The 18,999-nt window shown below is 34.6% G+C and overlaps 1 protein-coding gene across 13 annotated transcripts in view; it reads right to left on the reverse strand.

Annotated features, from left to right (window-relative positions):
- The window catches only part of DOCK9 (dedicator of cytokinesis 9), a 119,989-nt gene that overhangs the window by 16,523 nt on the left and 84,467 nt on the right, over positions 1-18,999 (reverse strand). For 5 of the 13 annotated variants that reach the window (XM_071742447.1, XM_071742462.1, XM_071742429.1 and 2 more), the window contains exons 35-44: positions 16,131-16,245; positions 14,868-14,934; positions 12,380-12,427; positions 9,913-9,956; positions 6,547-6,662; positions 3,884-4,021; positions 3,387-3,569; positions 2,618-2,731; positions 2,262-2,477; positions 1,722-1,779 (exon numbers count right to left, since the gene is read on the reverse strand). In XM_071742447.1, coding sequence (XP_071598548.1) covers positions 1,722-1,779; positions 2,262-2,477; positions 2,618-2,731; positions 3,387-3,569; positions 3,884-4,021; positions 6,547-6,662; positions 9,913-9,956; positions 12,380-12,427; positions 14,868-14,934; positions 16,131-16,245 — 1,099 coding nt within the window. Of the gene's footprint in view, positions 1-1,721; positions 1,780-2,261; positions 2,478-2,617; positions 2,732-3,386; positions 3,570-3,883; positions 4,022-6,546; positions 6,663-9,912; positions 9,957-10,462; positions 10,600-12,379; positions 12,428-14,867; positions 14,935-16,130; positions 16,246-18,999 lie in introns of all 13 variants that reach the window. The other 8 variants (XM_071742436.1, XM_071742466.1, XM_071742420.1 and 5 more) reach the window with 2 other exon arrangements.

Below are 18,999 nucleotides of genomic sequence, written 5' to 3' on the forward strand. Positions count from 1 at the left end.
GTGATGCTGGATACAGCAGAAGTCATATTTAAATGCACTTACCATGAAATTAATTTAAAAAAAAAAAAAATCCAGTCTCCCGCTGCATGATTGAAATACTAGAGCTTCACAGTTTTTGTGTAAGTAGAAAGAGGTTCTAAAATAAGGCAGATGTTAATATCTGGACTACCTACCTACCTACAAAAATAAGTAGCATCTGCATCTTCCTATTTTATCTTAAACCTATGTCTAGTCTACCCCACACAAAGTCTAAGGTAATCATGGCAAATTTTACACTGTTCTATTAAACTGGTGTGAAGCCATGCTGAGCTGTGTACACAGACAGGACTTGGCACAGCAGCCTCCCCCAGTCTGAGCAATATGAATGGACTAACAACAACCATATAAAGTGATCAGAGGATGGCAATACAGATTATTCAGCTCTAGGTACAGAAAGTTAGTCTACAAGCGAGGAAAAAGACCAGTAATCTTAGTTCGTTTACTGAAATAAATATTTCACAAAAATGGGTTTTAGAATGTTCTAACATGAAACCTACCTCTTTTACCCATTCTGTTTAGCTCTTTTTTCTTATATCAGATTGCTGAATTAAGAAATCAGCATTTTTGGCCAATACCTGTATTAATTAAAGCCTCAAGAGCAATCAGTAAATACTACAGAAGCACAAGGAATTGTATATATTTATTTTACAGTTCATTCCTACAAAGATTCTTTCTGCTTAATAGATCATCTGACCACCAGAGGCTTCAGTGAATGATAATTCAATTCAGTGCCTCAAATGCATGGTTTTGTTTTGCTCCTGGAAATACCACAGGTAGAAATTTAACCCTCTGTATTACTGAGAGAATATAACTTTTATATGACAGTCGACTAAAATAGCAAATTGCCCAAAGGAATAAATTCAATGCAGATTACCACTTGTTATCAGTTAGATGTTATCAGGCTTGTAAGAGGGTGTCATAACCTTGACAAGAGGCAAGATCTTGGTTTCAGATCTGGTCTCAGAGAACTTTCTGAAACCATTGGGGCAGATGGCACAGCCTAATGACTACACAAGTATCTGGCAAGAGGCACAAAAGGGAGGAGAGAAAAGGCCTCTTGTAGACTTTGTAGACTTTGCTTCATTTTGAACTGTCACACAAAGGCAACACTAAAACCACCAAACATGAATTTGCCTGCCTACAAAACCAGAACACTGCTCAGCATCATAGTCAGTCTTGAGAGATTTCTGAAATTTTATTCTAGAGATCTATTTTTTTAAATAAAAAAAATAGCTTCTTATTCTATCTAAAGTAGACAGCTGCTAGCACAGAACACTGAGACAGGCCAAGCCTTCTGAGCACTGTTATCACTGACTCAGCATTTGAACATTTGTATGGATTTGTTTTGATTTCACTGGCAATGCCAGGTTTTCCTATATACACTGAGGGACAACTTGTTAAAAAAAAAAAAAGACTGATCTGATAAGATTGCTTCAGAAAGTCTCTCACTTCAGCTACTAGCAGCACTCATGCAAAATTAAAATTTTTACTTTCCTAAAAATGTTACCTTCTTCTGAAATGCTGCCCTTAGATATGCAATTTTGCTCTTAACTATGTGAGTATGCCATCTGGTTAGGTCAGAATTTTTTCCTTGGTGAACATTGATATGCCTTCAACTTCCCTGAGGAAACCACTGCTTTTCCTAATGAGAAACAGTAAACATTAAGATTTCAAAATCATACCTTTCCGTGTGAGATACTCTGCAACCAGTGCTGCTACATGGACATAGCACATTGCTGCCTACAACAGAAATAATTACAATCTTATAAATTACAATTATAACAGAACTACTGAAAAGGAGACACAGAAGAGCAGCTCTAGCCTGAGGTAGCATCTTTGGTTTTCCTTTTTGCTACTTCACAGGAGAAGTCCTGTGACTGGTCTAAGAATTTTCCACATCATTTGTGCAAAACAGTAACTGTGCAAGATCACTCCTTTTACACCATAGTATTAGCAGTAAAGAATATGAGTGTGACCACGGATCACAAATTACAAGGTAAGAATGCCATGCTGAAATAAAACCAGGCAAATCTCTTTTGGGGATGTATTATAAGTGTTATGTGAGACAAAAGAGCTGTCAATTATTCTACCCAACATTTAATGGTTCTTTTGCTAACCTGTTTCTTTTGCTCATGTTGAGCTTCTCCATTAACCAACACCCTCAATTCCTTCCTCCTCAGAGCTGCTCTTAATCCACTACAAGTGTGATTTGTTCCTCTTACCTCTGAAAGATCTCCATTTTTCACATGAATCTTTGCCATGCTGTCTAACCATGTCTTCCTTAGTTCAGGTGTACTAGCATAAGACTTTGCCAAGCTGTACTGGAGGTCTACAAGCATTTCTGGATCATTCTCATGCTCCTTCATCTGAGCTGTAGCCATCAATACGGTACGAATCCGTTTTGTCAAGTCCTTAACATCAGAGGGGAATGTAGTGTGCTAAAACATGGAAAAATCAGGTTAATTACTATCTTTTTCTATTCTTTGCATAACAAAAAGCTGAGATATAATTGCCAAAGACACCATGAAACTTGCTCAAGCATCCTTTCTACAGTATGGAAAGAAGAATAAAAACAGACCTTTATAATTCTGTCGTTGTTGGCACAATTATTGATGATGGAAAGAGACTGCTGAAATCTAGTTCCTCCAATTCCAACAACATCAGCAATTAACTGGCTTACTGAAATAATAACCTTGACAAAAACAAATGTCTTGTTAGTGCATATTTCATTAAATACCCTTGAGATGTACCTATGAAGCAATTACAAAGGAAGTTTTGTTCTTTTTAATTGAAAGATTATTCCCTCAAGGGAAATTATATTTGATTTCTTTTTTTTTCTAAAGGTACCCATATAATAATACCACCAAGAAAAAGCCAGGCTTGTGTAAATTTAACAAGCAAGCATCCACTGGCAGTGACATAGCCAGAGGTCATAGAAGTAGAAATTTACTGTACCTAACTTTGTCAAAACACACAATTTACTAAGTGTTTGTTTTATTCTAAACTTTCAGGTGCTTGTTGCTGCATTCCTTTCCTCTTCAAGAACATTATGATATGCTATTTAACAATCAAAATAACATGTGCAAAAGTAAACACTTCCTAGTCACAAATACAAATTACTTCCTACAAAACACTGTGTTTCTAAGTATTTTCCTGGACTGAATGTACTTTTTTGCCATCTTCTTACTCTTAGAATAGTAGCAGCCTTGCTTGAATCAAAAATAACTACATTAATGTCTTTATCTGACAGTGCTTTGCACAACGGTATGCAACTGTGCATCTACTAATACAGGCAACCCAATATTTTAAAACCACAAAAATATCCAAGAAAAATAAAGTATACTAACTTGCAGATGTGTCCTAACAAAAGACTTCTTCCCTGTGTAATCAAAATTATTTCTCATTAGGAAGTATAATAACTGTGAAGCTTCCGTACGAATTGAACTGAGTTTGGAATTACAATACTTCAGAATTTCATAGCACAGTGCAGAACACATATCAGCTCTGCCTTCATAAAATGTAGAAGGAAACTGAGGGAAAAAAGCAGAAAAGAAAGAAGTTATTAATTAGAACTAGATTCAATTCTTAATAAAACAAGCATATGAAGAAAACCACCAATATACTAATATTACCAGACTGTGTTAAAAATAAATAATTATAGTAGTTCATGACACAAAATTATTTTTACAGCAGTTCAAAGGATAATATTTATGCTGTTGGGATCAGATTAACCCTTGTTCACCTATTTTAATTCACAATTTTAGTTCTTAAACCTTTATTTATGCATTGTTAACAAAAGAACTGAATAAGTACTTGAAGATTAATTATCTTTAAAATTTCTTACCTTATAAATAAGAGCCCTTAAAGCAATGAAGACATTTTTCAATGCTGTTTCAGACTGATTCTTTTGAAGGAAACAGAGGTATACATCAAATACTTTCTTCATCAGTGGATTATGCCCGTGATCAGCCAGTAGCTGATTCTTTAAATTGAGAGTGAGAGTTCATGAGTTTTGTAAAGTGATACATTTATACAGTTCTAAGAATATCCAGAAGCAAGAATAATAATAAAAAAAAACTCCATAGTATTCCCAAAATGATTAATAACACAAAGATATCTGAATTTTAATGTGATATTTCTAACACTTCATTAATTTTGCTTATAAAGAAAGTGTTGGTTTCTGAATAGACCTGGAGAACATGATTTATCTAACCAGCTTCTTGTTGCATTGGTTACTATTAACAGTGCTTTGAGAGAGACACTCAAAATAATAAAACATTGGGTTACAGTGACTTTAGGAGCTCAGACTGTGGAATTTTCTTACAGCAGTACCTCCTGCAACAATGCTGTCAAAAAACCTCCCCACAAACTAGACCCCAAGCCACTCCCTATCTTTCATTACTTTCTTAGAACTCAATCTGAAAGGGCTCTTAAGGATGAAGATATTAGTTACTTTTCAGAGTTTTACCTGTACCAAAATTGCAAATTTACCTGTATCCAAAACTTTACCTGTATCAAATGGCTCCTTCTGAACCATGCAATACACAGGGTTGCTATTGATTTCTGTATCATCAATAGCCGCCTTCCATTCAAACTTTTTTTTTTTTTTTTTTTTTTTTTTAAAGCTAGTGTCCTTCAATTTCTGTATCACAGGACCTGTCTGTGCACCTGATTTCAACAGTTCATACTGACTTTGTTTTGCTCTGGGGACCTATTTTTCTCTCTTTGAACCCTGACCATATGCACTAGGTTCCTATGAGACTCTGAGACTCTAGGATGAAAAAACAAGGTATCTTCTCTTACAAAACACCAAAATATGCTTATCAATTCAGGGACTGCTCAATCCAGTCCAGGAATTCCAGAACTGAGAGAACTGTGTTAAATATTGCCTCTTGGATTCCACTGGCCCTCCAACACAATTCTCCTAGGTCTTGCACCTTTTGCAACTCCCCACTGCACACTCCACTCTTCCTTGTCATTACTACATTTGGGCATCCAAATTGTGTGCCACAAGGCAGCTCCATCACTGTCTCAAAGTAAGATTTAAGGTAATATTGATGCAACGAATCAAGTTTACCAATTTTTGAATTGAGGCCCAGTATAGACTTAAGCTCTTGTAGCATGCGTTAAGCTCTCTCAGACAGAGGAGATGTCGAACTGCAGATGTCTCCTTTTCTATTCATGGAAATGCAGAAGAAAATCTTCAGGCTAAAGAATTTCAGCATAGGTGTAGGCATTTTGGGTAGTCCTCAACTGAAGAAGGCAGTCCTCCATTAAAAGCCTTTCTGATAACGAGACTTGCAGACCACAAGAACTCACTGTGGTTTCAAGTTTTGTGGATGAACAGAAAACAAATGCTTGCAGAAGACCAGAGATCTCCAAATGCAATGCAGTGAAGCCACAGACAGGCCATTGTAGGGGATGCTAGACATAAATGTTTGGAAGCCTGCCAGCCTATTTAGTCAGAGGAGAAATATATAGAAACCTCTGTGGATGACCCAAACCCAAATATCTAACTGCAAGTTCTAGAAGATAGTAAGGCTTACTACTTCCAGATTTATAGGAAATAATGAAATCTTGTCTTAGAAACCCCTATCCGTATGAGGATAAATCTGTATGAGGGAAATATGACCCTGCACATGGCAGGGAGGTTGGACCAGATCATCTTTCAAGGTTCCTTCCAATCAAAACCATCCTATGATTCTATGATTTTATCTGTTTTAGTGCAGTTCATTCAACAGAAGCTCTTGATTCTCCTACCTGGTTTGTTTGGATCTTGCAGACTATTCTGGTATAATTTTACCTACTTTCTCAACATACTACATACAGATAAACTTGAAGGACTGTCATTTCAAGCATTCTGGGCAGCTGATAAAATAAAAAAGTTTAGTGCTCATTCTTTTTCAAAATCTTTAAAACTAGCTATCTTCATTCTCCATTCTGTCATGAAGTCTAAACAGAAGTGGTTCTAAACTCAGACTAAGTAAATTACCAATAAAAAGGAACATCATGAATAAGCTCATGTTTTCTTAAGTAGGTTAAAGGAAACAAAAAAAAACCCTGACTCTTCAAGCAACTTTGCATTTGGATACAGTGTTCTAATCAGGGGAGAAACAAGTTAGAGCTACCATGTATCCTTTTTATAACTTCACCTTTCATGTTTGGAAAAGCTCAAAAAAAGAAGACCAAACAAAAAACAGACAGAAAGTACCAATTGGGTACCAATTGGGAATGCAATAAAAAGATTCCACAGGAGAGCTACAGTAACTGATACAAGTCAAATAAGTCTTATTAGTGGACAAACTGAAATATAATTACAGAAAAGCATTTTGTTGCAAGAGGTTATCAGCTTTCACATGACACAATAATAAACTACAATAATAGAAATGCTAAAAATACATTGATATATTACTACAAGAGAAAATAGAAATATAATTTTAAAAAAAAATTAAATATTTTTTCTGAAATATCATTATGGGAGATATTAACATCAAATCAAGCACAAACCTTAAAAGCCATTGTGAATAATGACAGAGTATCCAGAATTGTAAGGCAAACTTCAGTGGCAGTATTTGCTTCAAGTAAAGACTGGTGAAGAACATCTGCATCTGAATGGCCATAGCCTACAGAAATTCCAAATGAAGTATAAATGCTTGATAAACTCATTTAAATGTTTCTTATTGCCAAAAGACTTGCTGAACTAAGAAACGATTAACAAGCAAGAGGCCTGACAGAAGTTAGTATTCAATACAGGGAAAAAAAGCATTTAAATATTTTTCAAATATGTGTATATAATTATGCTAGCATAATTTGCACAAGAACATAAAATATATTAAGTATGAATGTCAACAACAGAAGCATTTAACAGGACTTAAAATAGTAACAGATGTTTCATATATACATGTGTATATATATCTATATAGATGTACAAAGGCATATGTATGTATTCTTAGGTACTGCAGTAGAAAGGAGTTAGAGCTGAAAATGTGTATTGGTAATTTAGTGATGTTATAATGATCTCAAAGTCAATCATAAGTCAACCATTAGAAAAACACAAAACACTAAGAGTTGACTGAATACAATCATTTACTTACATGCAGCTGGAGACCCAAGTTATTAATTCTGCTCTGTACCAATACCATGGAGTATATTTAATAAAAACAATTTATTGCTTCTAGTTTCATACTGTATTTAAATAATTTTTAAAACATATCCTGCCTCAGTAATGATTATAATACAGTACGTTCCCTAAGACTGATCTTTAAGAAACAGATTGACAAACATACCCCTGGCTGCTTTATAGAAACTTGATCTGGATCATATTTATATGCTAGATTTAGAGCCATCACTGTATGAATGACAAGAAATTACTTTTTCTTCTATGATACCTGGCCCCTTCTTTCAGCACTTTTTCACTTCCCTGGCTGAACTACTCAAACACACCCACAACCAACAATTTCTTTGGATTTATACATTATTTGTTTATGAAGTATACATCTCTTTTCTATCATAATTTGCATTCTCTTTGCCTCCACCTCCTTCTTGTCCCATATATTTTCTTTGTGGTTTCAGTCCAACTACATCCTTCACATCTATAATGATGCATATGAATGACTGGCATTTGAAAGCAAATTCTAACAAAACAGCCACTTGCCAAATACTTTTCTTTCAGTAAAAGTGTTCTTTTCCTTAAAGAAATTCAGAGAAAGATATTTTTATTCTTTGAATATTTTGAGAATGTTTTGAATGTTTGAGGCTGTTTTGAGAACTGCATTGAGGAAAGGGGAAATACTCTTTAAAGAAATAATTTGCTTGCTCTTCCAGAGAAGAGGAAAGGTGTGAGGTTTATTAAAAACACTAAGTAAAACCTGTAGCCAGTGGACAGGATTCCAAGCAGTTTGAATTTTGTTCTTCACATAAATAATTTAGAGCAAACAAATAAGAAGGTCACTAATCAATTACTCCTCATTATTACTAGAGAGAAGCTTTGGGCAGGATGTAAACTTAAAGAACGATCAGTTTGATGAGACAGAAGACTGACTTAGCAGAGCTTTCTCCACACACCTGCTGAAAACTATCATTGTTTCAATTTGCTACTATTTCAGAGATGCTAATACTGCATAACTAACATCCTGAAATCCATTTTTCAAATGCAGCTTAAAAAAATAAGAAACTATGGAACTACAGTTACTGCATGTAATAGGGACATTTGCTTGGACACTCATGAATGTGCACCCATACGTTCACATTACTGCAGTGTAATTACATTTAAAAAGGTGATTATCTCTAATGACTATGAGCTTGTCAATGATCATACATTGCTATTACTGATCAGGATATATCTCTTGTATTTCAGGATATTTCCACTTTCCTACTGACCATCCTCCTCTCCTCTAGTCCCAACAGTATGTATAAAACCCAATATTCTTGTGGTCTCTACCGAGATGCTCTAGAAATGTGAACAGAATTTTCTAATTCCTTTCATACTTAGGCATGAAACTATATAAAACTACATAGAAATTCCTCAGATGTATGAAATATCACAACACTACTTCAGTGATATTCCTTCCTTAAATGATTTGAAACAGAGAAATTAAATTTACAACTTGCATTCACAGACAACTATCTTGTCAAAGAGTCATGACATCAGGAACTGGAAAAGCAATTACTTCCACCAGCTACATCATTCCTGTATGATGCCTACAAGATACCTACAAGATTTATTCAAGTTCTGAGATCTACTTTGGATTCACAAAACAGTCAGACTGACAATCAAAAAAACCAAATAGTCAGGCAACAACAAGACCAAAGACAGAAAAAACATCAATTTCACATTTGACATGGCTTTTACAGCAACATATTTTCACTTAGGAAAAAACCCTGGTCAACACAAGGTGTAACATTCTGATGCTTATTAACTGTCCAACATTAAAAAACCCTAGTGTTATCACTTTATGCAAAGTTATCTGAATGAGACACATTCCTTTGTAATTTCCTTCAGATGGAGAAAAGCAGAAAGCTTCTTTTAACATAAGCATGCATTTATTAAAATCTTTCAGCTCACTGTTTCCTAAAATCAGTAAACTTTGTCAAGCTCTGAAGTATGAAATCTCTTTGCACAGGGTTCAGAAACAGCTGTGTTATTTACTCCCAAGAGATATTTTTTTTAATTAGTCTTTATCTACAAAGTATTTAACCTTACAATATGTAGTCAAAGTGTAAAAGTCTTCTGTGTATCAAAAAAATCTCTAGAAATTATGGTAGTGGACTGATTACAAGGGGGAAAAAAGTAATTTGCACAGGCAGTTTTCTGACATTTTTAGAATAAAATAATTTGATTTCTTTTATCAAAACAGGTATTTATAAACACAGCTTGGGGTTGGTTTTGGTTCTTTTTTTCTGTTGTTTGGTAGGCTTTGTGGTTGCTTTGTTTTGGGGTTGTTTTTTTTTTTTTGTTTATTTTTGGGGTTTTTTTTTTCCCCCCTTCCATCCCTGCTTTCCACTAGACCATGGAGGTAAGTCTTGTGGAACGAGGCTACCTGTTGCTTTATATAACAGATCACGAGCTAAAAGATTTTAAGGAACAGTTAGATATGCCTTGGTAAACAAAAAGATGAACACAGTGAACATAATGTTATGTCAACAAGTTGATTTACTGCACGCAATTCTTTTCAGTGTCAGTGTTGTATTTTATTGTATTAGTCAACCAGTTTGGTTTTTTAGGCTGAAAAATGAAAAATGGTGCTTCAGAATACTTTATGTATAGGATTTTGCAATTTAAGAGCAGCATGTTCAAAAAGATAGGCCATAAGCAGATTTAGTTTTCAATACAGCAGTTTTATACAAGCTGACTTCAACCTGATTAAATCTTACCATTGTCTACAGAAATTCCAAGAATACTTGATATCTTTCTCACACTGAAAACAGAAAAATCACTTCATTATTGGACGCTTTTTCATTTCCAGACAAACCAAATCATGGGCTTCACAACCTCTGTAGAAATTCTAAGAAAATTATTTCTGCTTTGGGGATGTCAGAACATGGAGATATGGGTAGAGTGCATATTTTCACTCTTAGAAGAATCACTTCAAAGTCCAAGTGGGGGAAAAATTATGTGCAGTAAAGCAAATAAAAAAAAATGTACATTTTGTAACTGCAGCACGAAGCTGAAGTGCAAATAATGAAAAACAATTTCAAATACTATTTTAACATTTGCTGTAGTTAACCATCCTCCATGTTATGGCATCAGCCAGCACTGATTGTTCTATCACACAGCAGGAAACAGACCACTGACTGATTCCTGCCAGCTGTTTTACCTAGAACAATAAGAATCATTGAAATGCACTGGTGTGACTCTGGGGCCTTTCTCTGGTGTTGTGGTACTGGTTGAGGATGATGAATGTTACCATGTCATGAGACTTACTGTGGTTAAAAGTCAGAGAGTTATCCAGGCTGCTCAGCTGCTGCAATCTGGCATGCATCATTCCTGTTCTGTTACGGGAAACAGGTAATGTCTGAGATTTTCGATCATGAACTATGGATCCCAACCCCTCCTGGTTCCTGCAAGGTGGGTGAAATGGGATAGAAGCAAAAGTTAGACATGTCAAACTGCAGCAAGACAGGAAGGGTTAGTCAAGCACAAGAAGTTTTATAGAAAGAACTGCAATGCAACCTATTTCCTCTTTTATTTATCAAACAAAAATAGGTAGCTTTAAAAAAGCATCACAGTAAACTCTTTCTTAAAACTTCAAAGCATGAAAGCAAAAGCACACAAGCAGTTGCTCTGCAATGATAAATTTACTTCAGAGCTTTTGAAAACATAAATATTTGAGAACATCAGTATTCTGAAAATATTCAGAATCCAACACAAAATCTTCTGTTTTGATTGTAAAAAATTTAGGGAAAAAAATTAGAACAACACATAGTGATAAAATTAAAAAGCAAACATGCAACAAGAGAGCAGGAATTAACTGAGGTATTATGATGTCCATCTTACCCAAGCAGGAAGGGAGAAGAGCCATATACTATGTTAAACTTGCAGCAATCAAGTGAAGAAAACAGAAAAGTGATCTGTGTTAGCAATCAGTACAGGTTAACCTCCTACTGAGTACCACCACCAGAGCTGATGAAAAATGAAAACCAGTGCTTGAATTATAGAGTTCCCTGTCCCCTTTAATTCTTTGTCATTTGTGTATTTTAAGACAACGTGCATTGGCCGTGATATATTTTAGTGTAATGACAATGTGAAAGAATAGAAAGCTACATATATTAGGAAAATTCAGTATCTCTGCAAAACACCAGATTTCTATAGCTGTAACATGCAGTACACAGACTAAGTGATCAGTCAACAAAAAGGAAGTTTGGTAGTCTTCTCTACAAAGTAGACAAATAAATTAGCTTGAAGAATTTTTACAAAAAGCCTGAAAATAGCAGACTCCTGTAATTCAGAGTTTTAAGTACCTTTAAGCACAAAGGTTGAAATAAAAACCTTGAGAAATACAGCTTATTTTGGCCTTTGATTTTTTTTTTTTTTTTTTTTGTAAATTTCCAAGAATATAGTCAAGTTTGTTGTTTGTCACAATAGGTTCACATCCCATTAACTCTAAATTAAAAGCAAAGAACCTAACAGTTACAATACTTTACCAGGCACAGTCAGCAACAGTTTTCTCACTGAATTCAAGAGGGTCAGTATTTCAACCCAACAAGTTTAATTGTAAATGTATTACCATGTTAACCACAGCATAAGGCCTAAAAAAGCAGATTTTACTCTATAAGAAAACTACTTCACATTAAGATCCACATTAATTTAAAGATAATAAAATATCTTAGTAAATGTTTGACTTCTGCAGATTTTCTCCTAAACAGCCTTCAGTGGGAACAGGTATCTAATAGTACTTCAGACTTGGAATTGAAACCACCAGCATTGAAATGTTCACTACTCACCTTTCAGTAAAAAGAGTACATATAAAGTGTCCAAAACATTTCAAAGGACTTGGCTTTATGGCCAAGTGAATAAACAAAACAAACAATAAAATTTCTTCCCCAAAGACCTGATTTCAAGTAAAAAAAATGCTCTAAGAGATAGTACTTAGGGGTGGATTCTAAAGCAACTGATAAACACAACACACACATGCACATCATTCCTAAACATATACCAGACTCTCAGACAGATTACAGATTTGTTGATATAGTAACCAGTTACTTCAAACTGTTACTCATCATTTCACAATGCCTCTTCTACTACTCATGCAATTTATTTGTAATAAGGATTCGAGGCATATTTTACACACACTATTATTCTTAGTGAACAAGACAGCAAAATTTAAATTCCACACAGTACCTGGCTATGTATCGTTTGCCCATGTACTGGAACTGATGTAAGCATACTCTGCAGAGAACACAAGTCAGAGAAGCAACATTTATATAAATCTAGAAAAGATTGCTTTACACTGGAATTATTCAACTCTTACGTCATAAAACTTATTTATTTTTCCTACCCTTACAATTCTCTTCCAGTCCCCAAACCAAGAAAAAGTTAAAATTGGTCTTCTGAAATCACAGATGGTGGTTGTTCTGGGCAAACTGGGATTAACAGTAAAAGGGTATGGCTGCCTCCAGAGCACACCTATCTCAACACCTTGAATCAAAACAACTACTGTCAGTCTAATAGTGACAAGGTAGAGCAATGAAATGGTGAAAAAACAAAATGCCTTAGAAGTCTGCAAATGGTGAGTTCAAGTGCTTTGTCTGTTACAGATTTTTAATGTTTGTAGAGAAGAAATGTTTAGCCTCAACTACCACAGACAAAATTTCATTATGTGAAATAAGCCCCATAGTTAGTTATTTACACATGAGCAGAAATCCAGGACAAACAATACCAAGGATGGAAGCAAAGAGACAACCAGACATTACATACATAGACATATTTTGCAAAATGTGTATAAGGGTTCAAAATAAGGGCAATACATTTTGAGACTTTTTCCCCGAGGCCTAAACACTCTTGGTTATGGGTTGGGTTTTTTTGTTTTGTTGTGGTGTTTTGTTTTGTTTTGTTTTATAAAGTCTACAGATTCTAGGACAATAACTAGAGGGTTTCTGACAGAACTATTTTGTAAAAGGACTTCACTTTTACAGTAAGATGATAAGGGCAAATTCCCCAAAATAATTTTTCATTAAAAAAAAAAAAAAAAGTATCAATACTTCAATATGAAATTATATTTTAAAGAACCACAATACTATTGATTCAAATCCAGCAAGAAAGTTGAGTGCATAACCTAATTTGCCAGGTGCCTCTGCTTGTCTTCAGAAATGGTAAGTACACAACATTGATGACTAAAATAAACTAGAAGTCACACTTCAAATAAAAAAAAATGGTGTGACTGGAGGCTGTAATAATTATTTTGACTCTTCCCACTGTAAGTAATTATTCTGATAATTCAGAACACACATAATGCAACTTCCCTGTCCCTCCAGTAGGAACATTCTAGAAGGTGTTGAAAGGGTAAATCCAAACTGAAAGCCAGGTTTCAGCTTCTCCCATGTGCCAGTTGTGAATGACCCAGAAGACTGGAAAACAGTGCTTCAATCCAGCTCCATTTTGTACTCAGACCTTAAGTACAACCTAAGTCTCTGAACTGTGGAGTCAGAATGGTGTTTGCCTCTCTCAAACCTACCACTCTATGTGAAAGCTAACCTCAGTTCTCTCTTATGATATATTTGTCGTTTTTAGATTCTGTGTTTGTCAGAAAAACATCTTTGTATGGCAAGTACCTACCCACCATAAACACTGTCTTACCAATGAGGTAATGAAAAACTACTGTAACGATCTGTATTAATAAAAATCATCATCAAAACAGATGTTATTTGCATTGACAAAATACACCTAGAATTGGGAGGTATATACTTTTATGACCCTTGCTACTCCTCTAGCTTAAGGAACTGTGATATCATCCAAAGCACTCATGAGATAGCAATGTTATTCTGTAGTCCATAGGCTGCTATTATGATGGAAATCTGCTTTGATAATTAGTAATTTAAAATTACTGACTTGATCACAAAGAAATCCTATCCAGCCCTTAAATAAGAAGTATCCAAAGGCAAAATACTGTTTGCCATTCATTCTGTTTGGTTTACACCTCAAGCTTCAGTGTCTACAAAGTGGACCCATGTACTTGTTTAGTTTTGCCTCTGGTACAATCAGTATCACACCAGATGTACTCAAATGATGAGTTAAGACACTATCTATAATATGTTCCTAAAATAGACCTTGAATAGAACATTTCATAACACAACTAACAACTGATATTACTTTGATTGAGCATCTGCTACAGAAACAAAGGAAAGCAGCCCAGTGAAACAGCAAGGCAAGCAGAAAGCCTCAGTGGCCCAACACTCCAAGCAAACAGCACCTTCTTTGCTTTTTATTAATGTATCTATCAGTTCTCATGAATAAACATATTAAGTTTGCACAAGGATAACAAATACTGGATTCATCCTATATATTTCCCCTTGCAGAATGGCAAAAGATGCTTAATGCTGACAGGTAATAAGACAGTTGGTTCCTCTTCCATCAACATGGTAATATTCTGAGCTCTGGTCACTGCTCAGGAACTTCCTGAGATCACTTCTTTAGAGCCTTATTCCAAAAACCATCATGGAACTGAACAGACATGCAATTGTGCACATCAAGTTAAGGATTTCTGAACAGATCAAGATGGTCTTGTTTTTCAAACAAAATTAAAATATATATACACAGTTATACACACATTCATATTTTTAACAGCATAGCAAAATGTATGATTTTATGACAAACTCAATGAAAATCTTACTCTGTAATCGTGAAAAAGTCCATCAGTTCAGACTTTGTAGCCTTGTTCCAGTATGCAAACAATGCATCTAGGAAAATGAAAAACATTAGAACAAGACAAAAGCAGTACACACACAAAAATAATTAGAAGAGTTATATCACTTCTTAGCTTTCGGATAATGAGGATTTGAAGACTCTAAAAATGGCTTGTTGAAGACTCTAAAAATGGCTTGTTGGTCTCTTTTGGCAAAAATTAGCTAACAAATTCAAAATTATTACAAAGATGTCTGACAAGGTTTATTTGACACTTTTTCTTTCCCAGGAAAATTGTGACCAAAAATTTGAGATAAAAAAAAATCCCCACTGTGCTTTTATAAATTTTAACTTGAATTTCCTAGAAATGTTAACTATTTTTTACATATTTACAAGTGTAAAATAGTGAAAAAGATATTAGAGTTTTACTATTCTTGCTAATTAAAACACATAAAATAATACTGACGCAATAACAAGAAAATCTAATGGTGTGACTGGATATTGAATACTTTTTAAACTTACAATTCTCATTTGTGATTGTGTAATAAATTAGAGCTGAAGAACTACGTAAACTTAATTTTTAGCAATTAACATCAGAATAGGCATAGAAAATAAATTAACTGCATTTGATCTCCTTAGCGCAAATTGAAAAATTCAGTGTTTTTACCAAAAAGGACTTGCCCTCTTTTTAAAAACTGAACAAGGATAGAGATGCTTCTGATTTGAGGGATCCTAATACAAAATTAAGATTTGCTACTCATTAAGTGTACACCTCCAAAACCTTCTCTGAGATAATTGCTCTTCCAGAAACTGAATGATTTCAATAAACATGCAAGGAGAACAAAGAAGCACTAACATGGAAATGGAAACCACTTCCACTTTCCAATGGAAATATACAAAATGATCAAATGACTTGGTTCCCTGTCATATTCTACAGAACAGGGTAATGGCCTAGACAGAGAACAATTCTTCACTTCCATTTTCTAAACTGGATTGTACAATCACACAAAAGTATCTGCTTCCTTACCAAGTCCTTTACTTAGTCTCATACTTTGTAGGAATAATGACTGTTTAATGCTTATAACACTTCTGTAATGCTTACAGAGTTTAATTTGATCAGTCACACATATTTGTAAAACACAGCACAATGTGGTACCTTAAATATTCTGATGATTTTGAGGCGGTATTAAAATCCTGGGCACAAATTAAAAATATGATTGTGGATTTATGAAAAATAGGTGGCATTACCTACCTTCTGACATACTTCTTAGAATATGAATGAAACACATGAGAAGACTTTTGATTTCAGCTTGTTCAAGTTTGTCACATCGAACTACAGAACTTCCTAAAGTGCTGCTCTGTTGGTTCTGAAAAGAAAACAGACACATTTTGGTCAAAGAGTTCTTAAAATGATAAAGAACAAAAATGTTTTAAACTGCCTTAATTCCTGCAAACAAAAAAGGATCTCAAAATGCAGACAAAAATGTTTCATGTAGAGACAGATCACAAAACCACGTTACACATATGAAGTATACCAAATTAAGCCTCTTTACCTTTGTTTACTTTTATTTCTTTCTTTGTATATTTTTTCCCCCAGAGGGAGGAGTAAGAGGAAAAGTTACCTAAAGGTGATTATTCATTGTTAATTATACACAGATAGCCATATTGTAAAAATCAAGCATGCACCTTTTATTTAGATTAAATACTTGAAAAACAAATGCTACTGTTAGGTGATTTACATGTACTCCTTTGCGTTTCAAGAGACTTCATGCTGAACAGTAGCCAGACCTGCCTCTACAAATTTCTTTTCATTAAAAGATGCAAGAACACCAAGGAAAACACACATGAGTGGCAAGAACATGCATTCTGGAAGATAAGAAAATACTGATAAGTAACTTGTCCTTGCATAGAAAAAAAATTATCATCCTTCTCCCCACTCTTTTTTTTTATACAGTTCCTACATCTGTGGGAAGTTAATCAGCAATCATCAATACTACAGTCTGTCCAGTATGAAAAAACCCATAGCTGATCTTTCAAAATGTGTGCTATAAGAAAAGCAAAAATAAAAAGTCTGATAATTTATAAACTAAAGTTGAATCAAAGACTTTTCAGTAAACGATTAATTCCCATACAAACAAGTGTTAAAATCCTCAGTCTAAGGCTTTTACAGATATGCTACATAAATGTTTAAATTATGCCCTTGGGTTGATATAGAGGAGAGTGCCTAATTCTCACTTGCAATATGAGGCCACTTAGGAAAATGGAAAATGAGCCAGACATTTAATATGTTTTCTGTAGAGTCAGTAGTCTGGTACAATTGATCTGTGTAACCCTTTGGTTTCTACAAGAAAGTTGCATGATCTTATCTCCATGACCTTTTCAAGGACTGGTGTTAGAAGAAACCCTCTTATAGCAAAATTAGGAAAAATTTAAGATAAAAACATAGACTCAAGGGGGAAATGACTTGGTCTCACAAACAGAGAAGTGCCAATACATCAAGGGTACAGCAACCCTTCCAGGAACATTCCTTGTGGAAAGCAGAAGACATGATAATCCATGAGGCAACATTTCACAGCATACAGATCAATTTACTGCTGAGCCCTTTAATGAATTCCATGTAAAAGGGAAGAACTGCTCTCCTAAAAAAAAAACCTGAGTTCATCTGTCACAAATTAGCCACTGAATGGATGTGCAGTGCAACTGGGAAACTATTATTAGTACTAGCTAGAAGTGAATGTAATTAAGGAGGAAATGGACAAGTATATATAGGCCTGATTACTACAGATGCTAGAGACCTCACAATATATACTTGGTGAATAGGGAGGTGCTTTATGGATACCAAATTAGAGAAGGCAATTAACGAGTGGCAGAGTAGAAACAGAATTTTAGTATTCTAGACTTCTTGATACTGTCCAGAGCACTAGATCATAGTCCTTCTAAAATAATGGAATAAGTACATGGATAAAACTAGGGTGATAGGTACTCAACAAGCTTAATTTAAAAATCATGTCAATCACCTATAAAATATTCTACAAAATAGAAACTGATATTTTTCCAACTGATTCCAAAAATATCATTTTACAACTTATTCTAAAAGGAAATTGGAACAAAACCATGAGTCTTCAGTAATGATATCAAGCAATAAGGAAAAATCAAAGATAACATGCACTGAACAATTGATCTACTAGAAAGAAAGTTGGAAAATCAAAAAATAAGAAGCCAGGACTAATTATTATTCAGGGAAAATATTAAAAGCATGCAAAACATAAACACTGTATTACCTAAATTGTCACACCACAGTAGGATTTTCAAAGGATATTGACTCCTTTGAAAACCCTTCCACTTGATAAAACCACTACATATTATTAGTTAACAACATGACAACTAAGTAATAGATGACAGCATTGCCATTTAGCAACAGCGTTTGCACAAAATATTTATTTACTTGGTCAATGTCAAAGAGGATTTTTTAGTTCCATTTATATTAAACACCTTAAGACTCAAATTCTGCTGATATTTAAACCGATTGGATTTTTATGCTTAAATTAAATCACATACATTAACTATTCCAGATTTGGCATTTAATGGTTACATTGTCCGTATATGCCTTGAGATTCAACTGTTGCAAAGAAGTGGCAAAACTACAGATCACACACTTCCACTCAGAAGCCTAACTATGTATCAAGCACAAAAAACCAAATACTTCTTGTAACTGAAGAGAGAAAGCCGCATGCAAATTTTTCTCTGGCAAAGCTGGAATTGTCAGAAGTGAAAAATCCATAGTAACACGATTTCTCTTTGCAAGCTGAAAATTTTCTTCTTCTCCTCCGTTAGGGCGCATTACATGAGAAGAGTGCCTTCTGAGAAGCTTCTCTCTCTGCCACACGAAGGCATGTCAGAGTCAAGGGGAAAAAGTTAACACGTTGTGGCTTGCACAACAAGAACTAAGAAAATCAAATGTGATCAATAGCAACACAAGCTCTAGAAAGACATGACTGAAAACCTCATAGGCACTGCAGCCACAACTCCTGATTTGTAGAAAAGTCTAATTGATACATAAGAAATCACTTCGAGGCAGCACAGCAACTCTTTTTTAAACATTCTAAAAACAGTGTGTCTAT

This window comes from Heliangelus exortis, chromosome 1 (assembly GCF_036169615.1).
Source record: "Heliangelus exortis chromosome 1, bHelExo1.hap1, whole genome shotgun sequence".
Classification (NCBI taxonomy): domain Eukaryota; kingdom Metazoa; phylum Chordata; class Aves; order Apodiformes; family Trochilidae; genus Heliangelus; species Heliangelus exortis.